The following is an 11,798-nucleotide window of genomic DNA, read 5'->3' on the forward strand; positions in this document are numbered from 1 at the left end:
CGATTTAGGGTTTTGAGCCCATCAAAGACGCATTTATTATCCGATGTCGTCGAAATTTGGGACAGTGAGTTATGTTAAGCCCTTGATATACTTCTGTAATATGGCACAGATCGGTTCAGTTTTTAATATAGCTGCCATATAGACCAATCTCTCGATTTAAGGTTTTGGGCCAATAAAGGCGATTTTATTGTCCGATTTCACTGAAATTTGGGACAGTGCTTTGTGTTAGGCTCTTCGACATTTTTCTGCAACTTGGCCCAAATCGGTTCAGATTTGGATATAGCTGTCATATAGACCGATATCTCGATTTAAAGCCTGGGCCACATAAAAGGCACATTTATAATCCGATTTCACTGAAATTTGAAATAAAGCAACTTATGCTAAATTTTGTAGAAATCAGGCCAAAATTGTGACTACTACAGCTTTTAAAGTCCAAATCGGATGAAAGATATATATGGGAGCTATATCTAAATCTGAACCGATTTTTATGAAAATTTTCAAACAAATAAAGACGTCTAATAAAGCACCCCGCGCCAAATTTGGTAAAGATCGGACCAAAATTGTTGCTGTTTACCCTGGCTTAAAACGCCATATCAGATAAAAGATATATATGGGAGCTACATTTAAGTTTGAACCCATTTTTATGAAATTCAGTTGCAGTTGTATTGAAATTTCACAGAAATTTTGTAAAGATCCGACCAAAATTGGATCGGATGAAAGTTATATATAGGAGCTATATCTAAATCTGGACCGATTTTGGCAAAATCGCACATATGAGGACGTTGAATAAAACACCCTATGCCAAATTTTGTAAAGATCGGAATAAAATTGTGGCTTCTACAGCCTTAAAAGGCCATATCGGATGAAAGTTATATATGGGAGCTATATCTAAATCTGAACCGATTTTTATGAAACTTTGGACACATATGAAGACAAAATGAAGATCCTCATGGTAAATTTTGTAAAGATCGGACCAAAATGTTGGCTTCTACAGCCTTAAAAGGCTTAATCGGATATAAGATATATATGGGAGTTATATCTTAATCTGAACCGATTTCATTTAAAATCAATAGCGTTCGTCCTTGGGCCAGAAAAGAGCCTTGTGCAAAATTTCATGACAATCGGACAATAAGTGTGACCTGTAACTTGATCACAAGAATACATGGGCAAACAGACTGACAGACGGATATATCTAAATCGAATCAGGAAGTGATTCTAAGCCGATCGGTATAATTATCAATGGGTCTAGCTCTTCTTCTGCTTTCCGTTGCAAACAAATGCACAAACTTATAATACCCTATACCACAGTGGTGGTGGAGGGTATAAAAATCCGATTTGCTCACATGTAGATAGCAATAATGATGAATTGTATGTAAATAATATGATAAACATTTTACATTATATGCAAATACAAAAAGTGATGTCATAAGACAACTGCATGGCGTCTAAAAACTTTAAAATGAGTGAAAGATTGGTCCTATTTTTCCTACTGTCATCTGACGACAATGCTTCGCAACTCAACTACAGCATCTACATATATTTGGTGATGTTCATATAAATCAGTCCGGCAACCCTCCAGCTGTTCAATTTCTGAAATTTGGCAGCATTTCTTTTGAGAATCGACAGCTGATTTACGAAAAATAAACAGAATAACGTAAACTGAAAGGATTTTTTTTTTTTTTTTTGGACTTTAATTGAAATGGCAGAGTACGACTCTATATGCCAGGTTGTACTTCCGAAGTTGGTGTCCCCACCAACTGTATATAAAAACACGTGTAATAAAATTACAGAATTAAAAACAATGTACAGTTATAACTGTACTGAGTATAACGATGACTATGCACCGAATCCCGAAGCGTCCACTTCAGACGAATTCTAAATGCAAAGTGAAAGGATTTATTCAATCTATTAAAATAAAAACACCTGCATTTGAGATGATTAATTAAAAGCCCTTAAGGACTCAATTAAGCAAATCAGGTGAAGATAAAGTGCATTTTTTTTTTTTGCTGAAAGTGTGTGGTAGACAGTAAAAATCCAAGGATTATAATTGTGACTGTGCCAACATTTTTATAAGCAAGGTGGCGGCAAATGAATTTTAATTTGCTGCTAGCAAAATATTTGCAGCCCGAATTTCCGAACTTCCAAGCCTTGTTCCAGTTTAATGAAATATTGTTTTGTTTTCTTTTAGCAATGGATATTAGAAGTCTAAATGGATTTTCTTTGTTATCTTTAAAACCTTCCAACATTCACAACAAACTTTAAGCATATTTACTTACCACAAGGAAAAAAGAGTTTCCACCAGCAGCAGCAGTGTATGAATTGTAAAAAAATAGCTAAAATAGTTCTAATACACATTTTCCTTAGGAATAGCAACAAAATGCAAAAGGCAACTAATTTCATTAATTCGACAAAGCTACCAAATAAGTTCGTAATCAAATCCAGTACTTCAGCCAAGCAAAAGTTTCATTTACAGCCGGATTTCCAAAGATTAACAAATCTACCTCCCACGCACACAATGGACCTAACTGGCCTCCGAGTGAACTCATCCATGGTGGGCAACCCATTCAACCGACCCCCCAGACAGCTTTTAAGAAGTATTTCCAGTGACAGCTTATGGTCAGAGGACGAAGTCCTTCTGGCTCAAAATAATGGGGACGTTGCAACCCCAATATCAAACAGAAAACATTCACAAATGACGCAAACTGAGTATGAATGAATAAAATATCTAAGTTCCCATATTTTTAATCCATATTTTTAGATTTTCCTGTAATGCCAATATGTGTGGTATAATTAATGCAAACACATATGAAATCAATTGTTTCTACTGCCACAAAATCTTTCCCCTTAAGAAATGGCCATTCTTTACAAACCATCTAAAACTTATGCATTCACCGTTAGATGAATCCAACAACAGAGCTGATGAAGAGAAGATGGATTTCCAAATTTCCAAGGAAACTGTTCAACATTCAGATATAGAGTTTAACAATGATTGTTCCAATGCAACCCAAACATTTCAGAGGAATCGCAAACGTTCCATGTGTTATGAAGAAGAATACCAAAATATTGAATTTTTAGAGGAGGAACCAAAAACGAAAAAACACATTTCCTTGCATCAAAGCCCTTTAGATAGTGAAGTAATTTTTCACAGTTAACTGTGGGGTAAAGCCCTTTTTTGTACTATTTTATAAATCTTTTAACAGTTATCTGCCTTATGCGAATCCCCTTCCGATTCGTTAAATCCAACAAATAACAACAAAGACCAAAAAAGCAAACAGACTGATACAATGATAATCGATGATAATCCCATGGAATACGCTGTGGATGATGACATAACTCAAATCTCATACAACGGTCAAGAGGTCTATTTGCCTCGTTCCTTAGAAGCTTACATTAGCACAGATGGAAAGGTAAGTTGTACAAATCGGAATTTTCCATTCTTAGTATTTTTGATTTTAGATCGCAACCAAAGCCATAGCTTTGAAGCAATGCAGCACTTTTGATGAATATATAAAATCGGCTGATGTAAAGGTATTTTGTTGTTGTTGTTGTTGTTGTTGTAGCAGTTTATTGTGTACTATCTTTCGTCTGCTTGATTCTGTTTAGTGTCAAGACCCAGGAACTCCGCGACTAAGATGGGTGCGTCCACAGGGATCTGGGTCTGAGTCGAGTGGGTCTGGCCGGGCAGTTAAACAGGTGACGTGTATCGTGCGGTCCCTGGTTACAATCGGGACATACATCTTGCACGTCGGCATCAATCCTAGCTCTGTGGGAATTGAGGCGGCTGCATCTGCCGGAACGTAATTGAGCCAGAAACACTCTGGTTTGCCGGGGGAGGTCGATTTCTTCGGGTGCAATGGGTGGCGGTCGTTCTCCAAGGACTACATTCACCCGGTAGCCAATTAACGCGTCTGCTACCGTGTCTGCATGAATGTTGTTCAGACCCGCTTGATCTAGGGGTTCTCTCTTGTAGCGCTGGACCTCACGCTCTAGATCGTGTAGATTTACCTTAAGGCTTCTGGGCGGTGGGTATCTATCCACAAGATGATGATTTGGATGATTTCTGCGATAACAGCCCAAAAGGTATTGCTTAGACAGCATGTAGTTATGTCTTCGCACTGGTAGGATCTTTGTCTCCTGATGGAGGTGGTCCACATGAGAACTAAGGAGACAGCCCGTCGCAGTTCGGAGGGCGGCATTCTGACAGATCTGAATATTATTCCACTGCGTGTCACAAAGTTGACGTGACCACACTGGCGCTGCATAACTTACCACAGACCGGCCAATTGCTTTGTACGTGGTCAACAAGGTTTCTTTGTCTGCACCCCAAGTGCTGCCAGCGAGTGACTTGAGGACCTTGTTTCTACTTTTGACTTTATTGCAGATTGCTGTGGCATGTGGGGTTCGCCCACGGTAAATTGTGTTGGCTGTTCATCGGCTCGGAGACCACGAATACGGCGAATGGCTCTCCTCCTTGCCCTTTCTCTCTCGGGATGCACAATAAATTGATGGTTGAACAACCTGGCGCATCTCTTCGGATCAATCACGGTTATTTCGCCAAAAGTGGTCCTGTCATCCCGTCTACCGGGGTTCGAGAGTGACTTAACAGTAGTCCACAGTTTTCCTACATCGGTGCCTAAGTTACATTGCTCCAAGTGTTCCAGCCACAAATTCCGTTTATGTTCGTTGACTACCCTGTTTATTTCCAGATTCAGCTCGCTGATTCTGGGGTTTGCGGGGTCCATACCACGAATCCCATAACGCTCATCTGCGAGTACCACTGCTTGCGCCGAGAAATTGGGCCGCACTTGGGGTATTCGACCGGCTGGTATAAAGCAAGCGGCTGCTGCGTTAATGATGTCTCGGAAATCCTCCCACAAGCACATCAGAGGGGGGTGGCAGTTCACTGAAGCGGCGATTGGTATACTCTCTGAAGCCAGTCCAATCGGCCTTGGCATAATTGATAAACGTCCGGCGCTCAGAGGTTATGAAGTCGGGTGGTCGGTCGATGGTGAGAATTATGGGGAGGTGGTCTGACGCCAAAGAGATGACGGCTTGCCAGGATACGTCACTCAGGAGATCAGGCGATGCAATGGAGATGTCTGGCGAGCTGCTGCACCTCCTCGTAATCCTAGTGCGGGCATCCTCATTCACTCTGCAAAACGTGGAGCTTTCAATCTGCTCTGCCAAAACTATGCCACGCTGGTCGTTACCTAGGGGAGAAAGCCATGACATGTGAAGCGCATTAAAGTCCCCTAGAACCAGACTATTATGTCCAGATAGCAACCCACTTATGTCTGGATTGTAAGCCTGGCCATTAAACGGGACACAGCTACCAACCGGTGGTATGTACACGTTGTATAGCTCTATCTCGGCAGTACCAGACCTGACTGCTATCCCCATGCACTCCATGTAGAGGTCCCTAGCTCCAGGCGCAGGCGAGATGGGTCTATACTGCACGGAATGGTGTATCACGAAAGTCAATTCCCCACCTCCATTCCTTAAGCGATCCTTCCGTAGCATTGTAACCGTGACAACTGTGCAAGCTGCAGGTGTTGGTCAGCTTTGTCTCCTGGATCCCTGCGACCAATATGCTCTTCCGACTTATAAAGTCTACGATCTCATCGATCTTGCCACGAAGTCCGTTGCAGTTTAACTGCAAAAACGAAACACTTCCCGGCACTGGCCTGGGTATATTTGGGCTGGGATGCTGCCGTTGCGTAAATTGCCATACGGGAGAGGTCGGGGGAGTCACATAGTCCGACGACGAGGACGCCGGAGGCGACGACGACGACCCTTGTGACCCACTGCTGCCTATGTTCGCACAGCACCTTGCGACATAGCCAGTATGACTATACTCCCGTAGTGAAGTGAGACTAGAGCAATATCGGAAATGTACCACTCCATGCACCGGTTACACCTCACCGACGCCGACCGATGATGAAGGCGTTTCTGGCAATCCGAACAGAACCAGGGTCCGGGGTTCTTTTCAATCCCGGCAGGGACCAGAAGCGTGCGGAGAAAGCACTCCGGGATGTGCCTCTCCCGGAGGCACATGCCTTTCTTGCCCTTTCTGTAAATGAAACATTCTCTCCTCCCAAGTAGACAGCGCCACTATAGGCAACTTGTATCTCCTGTTGAAGAGAACTACTTCTGTCTTCACGGATTTAAACCTAGAAAAATGTACGGCTCTTAATGCACTATTTCTCCCACTTCTGATACGATGTTCTAAAAGTTTTTATTTCAAATCTTATTTTTCGACCCTCTTTCATTTGAGCTTAATTACATCCTCCTATCCCTTTCCGTTCGCCCTGTGCAAACAGTCTCGTACTTTTTAGTACTTAAACGTACGAATATCACCAAACCCAAACTAAACCCTTATCTCGCACCTACGACCTAAGATCAATGTTCATGCAAAATTTCACGATTCTGGCTTTAGCCGTTTGGGCTGGGCAGTGATCAGTCAATCACGCGACCCTATTATATATAGAGATGGAACAATGGGAATTTCCAAAATTGAACTCAACAAAATCGCCATTTTTGATAGTCTATATAACCCAGAAGTAGTTTAATATGGGCGTTTATCCTTGGCGTTTATAGTTTAAAATAAAAAAATTACAAATATTTTAAACTAAACACAGGAAGACGAAGAATCACCAAATTATATAGCATTGGACGAACGCAAAGAAGAACCACGTTCTGTTGAGATAATTTTTGACTGCAACTCAACTAATTCCAATGACATCTATGAGGTATGAGTGGACATTTTTTTAAGTTAAAAAAAAAAACCAAACTTATCCACAACTTAATTCTTATTTACAGGAGGGGGAAGAAGATACCACACCAAGTTTTGAAATCTTGGAAACTATTACCCATGCATCTCAAACTTGTTCGGAAACCAACACAAAGGTATATATTGTCTTTTTTTGTTTATAGTTTGAAATTTACGATTTGTTTTTAGAAGCCCATGGCCCAGGAGACCATTGTAAGCACTGCCATAGAAGCCTTATCGCAGGTAGGTTTATCCACAAAATCCTGCATAATTCTTAAACTGTCACAATGTAAAATTTTACTTTTTGGTCTTGTCTTCTTTGTTTTTACTTAAAGCCCATGCGGGATGCCGCTGTTAGCACCACCATAGAAGCCTTATCGCCGGTAGGTTTACTTCTAAAATCTGGCATAATAAAATGTATAATTTTTTGTCTTATTTTATTTAAAGCCGATGAGAGAACCCATAGTTAGTACTAACACGGATGCCTTATCAATGGTAGGTTTATCTTTGAAATCCCACATGATCTGCCCCCATCTAAAGATGCATTTTACTCTCTGCTTCAAAGCCTACTACAACTACATTGAGTGACTCCACCAGACCTATGGACTTTCTGTCTTATTATGTGGACTCAGAAGATGAAATGCCTTCGAATGATGAAAATGAGGATGCATTTCCCAGCCCAACAAATTGTTGTGGTGTAAGTTTTTTAAACAAATTTTTACATCAAATGGCTTAGATTTACCCTCACTTCACCTTACTCTTAGATTCTTTTTGGCTTGACAAATAAACAAATTGTCTTGGAATTCCTTCAGCAGCTTGGTCAATACCCTTGTTTGTATAAGTTTAAGAAGAGCCAAAACGTACCCATGAAGTCTGGGCAATTCCAGGAAAGCATTACAAGACTACGCACTCACATCAATGGCAAGTTCAACATCGACATGAGTGATGTGGAGACCCGCTTAAGCATACAACGTATAAAGCATTGGTATTGTCGCACACTGCAGGCCATAGAACACAGCAAAGAATGTAGCAAACCCTATAAACACTCGTTTCCGGTTTACTTTGAAATGTTGAATAGCTATATGTCAGCCGATGTAAGTTATACTCGGGATCTGCTTTTCGGACGTAGTGTTCAAAACAAAGACTCTAATGAGCTCACCCGCTATCCAAGATGGATGTTATGCAAAAAAGGGACGAAGAGTAGACGTGGCAAACCAATTGGCCGCAAAAGACTAATACCCAAGGAGACCAACAAGGAAAGGCTACCTCCTCAGGATGACAGTGTTGTATTACCTCTTCAAGAAAAGTTTTTGGTATACGATGAAATCGCTTCATCTACCGAAACGGAAGAAGAAACTGTAAGCGAAACGTATAATGGCATCGCTGTGCATCCTGAACCCATTATCTGTGATATTTGTTTTGTTGATTTTCGCCATCGCCTTGATTTGAAACGTCACCGCGTACGACATTTTCCGCCCAAACACCCCTGCCTAATCTGTCGTCGAATGCACTTTACACGTCCCATGGCCAACAAGTGCCAGCATAATGATGACTCAGCAGAACTCCATACAGCGGAGGACAATCAATTGGAACTCAACCACCATATATGGGTATGTGAAATTTGCGGTTCCACATACAAGACCATGGGTAATCTAAACTATCACAAAAGAAACAAACATTCCAGTCAACGCCTCAAATGTGGCATATGTGGATATGGCACCATCAGAACGGATAATCTATTGCGGCATCAACAAAAATTCCATACCGTAGAATTTGGCACCTGTGACGAGATTGCGAAAAGATCACGGGCACGCCCCAAGATACCATTTTCAATAGAAGCTCGTCGCGAGTATTTGTGGATACAGAAAATGAAGGCCAAACTAAACCCCGGAATTCGCTTTTACGGTTGTTTCAGATGTAACAAAATCTTTAAATCTCGCCAAGAAAAACGTGCACACAACAGAAAAGAACATCCCATAACAGAGAACACGGTGGTATGTTTGCTCTGCCAGCACGATAATGTTCTCTTTGCCAATACAACCAATTTGCGGCGTCACTATATCGATATACACAACGTGGCAATCGAGGATGTAGAATCCCTACTAAAACATGCCAAGCCATTATTGAAAATTCTAAGTCCAGATGAAGTGGATTACCTGCAATCGTCAGAAAATCATAATCAAGCATTAGAACAGATTCTAAGCAAAAAACCCCATATGGCTGCACGTGAATGTATATCTGATACGAAATTAATGTACCACCAACAGGTCTCCCAAGCAGCCCTTACTTCTTTCGATGACGATGATGATGATTCGAATGATGACCTGTATGAGTCAACGCTTTGGGAAGAAGTTGATCAGGGTTATGATGAATTGTATGCAGTCAAAGAATCACAAGCAGTGCCAGAGCTGCATGAAATGGAACATCATGTAAAGGACGAATTACCGGAGGATATGGCCAGGGGCATATGCATAGTGCAGGAACATTACGCCAATTATTATCTTGAAGCAGATGCGGAACAAAATTTAGATGCAGACCAAGATGATCATTTAAAATGTGACGATCAAGTCAAAACTGAAAATTTTTCAGACCTCATTATTGAAGAAATTCCAGAAGAAAACTTTGTTAGCAACGAAGAACTGGAGCAGTACTTTAATGAATAAGTAGTATTCCTCCTGACAACGTGTAATAATAATTATTTTTCCAATTTCAAAAAAGAAAAATTAATTGAAATAATTTTAAGTCTTCCACTTAAAAAAGAGATTGCTTGAGATTTTATTTCATGAACATTTTGTCTGTCTGTAGAAAACATTTCATTGAGTTTGAGTCTATAGAGAAGACTTTGTCAATAAGAAAATGTCATTGCATTCAATAATTTAACCCCTATTACAATGCTCTTAATGGCTCGACCATCTGTTTTCCCTTTATAAAACCAGCCGATGGGAGCCTTAAATCCGGATTTAATGATCAGTGTAAACGATTTTTTTGACTACTTTTCCATATAATCTCACTTACTCCACTTTTCTCATCAGAGAATATCGATGTGCCGAATTAGGCTCCGAGTGAACTAGCCCAAACCTTAAACCAATTTATCCACAATATGTTCCTTTCTACTCAAAACCATGGAACGTATTGTGGATAACATGATAAAGAGTAGAACATCCAGCGAACTGCTGAAATTCAAACAACATGCCTATGTCAAGGGAGGGTCAGTGGAAACTGCCCTGGACGAGGCTGTGCATAAAATAGAAGAATCCTTCGATGCCAAGACATACACATTGACGGTATGCATTCACATCGAGGGGGCTTTTAACAATGTGCGGACGGACAGACTGATCCAATCCTTAGACCACTACCGGGTGAACTCGGTCCTAAGAGACTGGATAAACCATTTGCTAAGGAACAGGCGGATAAATTGTGCGTCCCATGGCATAAATAAAATGCCCACAGGGGGACATTTTAACGGCACTCATATGGGTGACCACCATAAATAACCTCTTACGGATGTTGATTGAGGAGGGATTTGAAACCTTCTGCTACGCAGACGATGTTATAATACTTCTAAGGGGTAAGGATCCAGTCTTGCAGATGGCATACTACTGGGATAGACCCAGATGCCTAAATGTTAACCCAGAGAACACTGAAATCTGTTTGTTCACGAAACGAAGGTGGGCCAGCTTGACGAACCACGTTTCCTCAATAGAACGATTTCGATATCTGACAAGGTCAAATACTTAGGAGAGCTCTTAGACAGGAAACTGAATTGAAAATTTCACATTCAGGAGAGTACCTAGAAGGCTCATAGATGTTGGGCACCATGTAGACAGGCCGTAGGCTCGAAATGGGCCTTGAATCCGATGATAGTCCACTGGCTCTACAGGAGTGTGATTAGACCAATACTTACTTACACCTAAGTAGTTTGGTGGACTGCGATGGAAAGAAAGTGCAACGTAAGGAAAATACAACAGGTTCAGAGAACATGCTGTCTTGGCATAGGCGGAGCGATGAGGACCGCGCCCACTAGGGCACTGGAGACTACTCTGGATATCCAACCCATAGACATACAGATTAAATGTTAGGTTGTTGTGGTTATTGTTGTAGCCACATTTTTATGTGGAGGCGGTGATCCTTGTCGAAATGCTGTAGGTGAGCTGGTTCCTGCAACAAACGGGTTATTTAAAGACGCCAATAACTCGCCTTGTCATATCGAGCATCATAGGCACTCAGTATTTGTGCAAGAGCCGGTGCCGCCCGGCCTTTCACTGAGACTCTCCGCTCGATACCGCTGATTGTCCGCGAATGCCGTTGCAGCTTCTCCGTATGGAGCATTACACTATTCGCAACCTGTGAACGCGAGCTTGCACAACAACAGGAGCTTTGCACCAGTCCAAAGGACCAATCGCCGCGGGTACAGGATGGCCATTGATAATTTAAAGGCGCCAATAACTCGCATTGTCATATCGAGACTCACAGGCACTCAGTATTTGTGCAAGAGCCGGTGCCCCCCGACCTCTCACTGAGACCCTCCGCTCGAAACCGCGATTGACATTGCAGCTACTCCGTATGGCGCATTCCACTATCCGCAACCTATGGACGAATATGAAGCCCGTTTTTGAGGCTCGGGCCGTGGACCCCCTTGGGGTAAGTAGTCCAAGTAGTTGTTGTTATTTGTAAATATGTATTTGTTTTACTTTAGTGTCCTTCTAGAGCTTAGATTTTTGCATATTCGTTATTTACTCGTTCAAACCTTTAATTTGATACTCATATTGCCTAGGTTGGACTACTACCCCCCAAGGGGGTTTTGGGCCCTAGGCTGGTCCGCGGGCGCTGGCCCCAAAAACGGACTTCATATTCGGGTTCCTGAGGTCAAAATTAAGAGGTATGCAAAAAATTAAATTCGGTTCAGCCCTTTTTTTCAAGGTAAAGGTTTACAAAACTACCATATCCCAGGGGAGTTATAAAACTACTCTTTTCTAGGGAAATGGTTATAAACCACCCTTTTATGGGGAAATGTTTATAGACCCAGGGG

The 11,798-nt window shown here is 41.7% G+C and overlaps 2 protein-coding genes across 2 annotated transcripts; both read left to right on the top strand.

Moving 5' to 3' along the window:
- The first annotated feature begins 2,028 nt into the window (after positions 1–2,028).
- LOC131993993 (uncharacterized) lies at positions 2,029–7,357 on the top strand. The gene is made up of 10 exons (XM_059369763.1): positions 2,029–2,312; positions 2,365–2,706; positions 2,759–3,134; positions 3,201–3,407; positions 3,457–3,528; positions 6,639–6,749; positions 6,820–6,906; positions 6,959–7,012; positions 7,105–7,152; positions 7,217–7,357. The coding sequence occupies exons 2-10, from the start codon at positions 2,378–2,380 to the stop codon at positions 7,355–7,357; spliced, it is 1,425 nt and encodes a 474-aa protein (XP_059225746.1). The 5' UTR covers positions 2,029–2,312; positions 2,365–2,377.
- On the top strand, positions 7,335–9,532 carry LOC106092300 (uncharacterized). Its single transcript, XM_059370289.1, has 2 exons — positions 7,335–7,466; positions 7,534–9,532. The coding sequence occupies exons 1-2, from the start codon at positions 7,371–7,373 to the stop codon at positions 9,430–9,432; spliced, it is 1,995 nt and encodes a 664-aa protein (XP_059226272.1). The 5' UTR covers positions 7,335–7,370; the 3' UTR covers positions 9,433–9,532.
- Positions 9,533–11,798: the final 2,266 nt, after the last annotated feature.

This window comes from Stomoxys calcitrans, chromosome 5, assembly GCF_963082655.1.
Source record: "Stomoxys calcitrans chromosome 5, idStoCalc2.1, whole genome shotgun sequence".
NCBI classification, from domain to species: Eukaryota; Metazoa; Arthropoda; class Insecta; order Diptera; family Muscidae; genus Stomoxys; species Stomoxys calcitrans.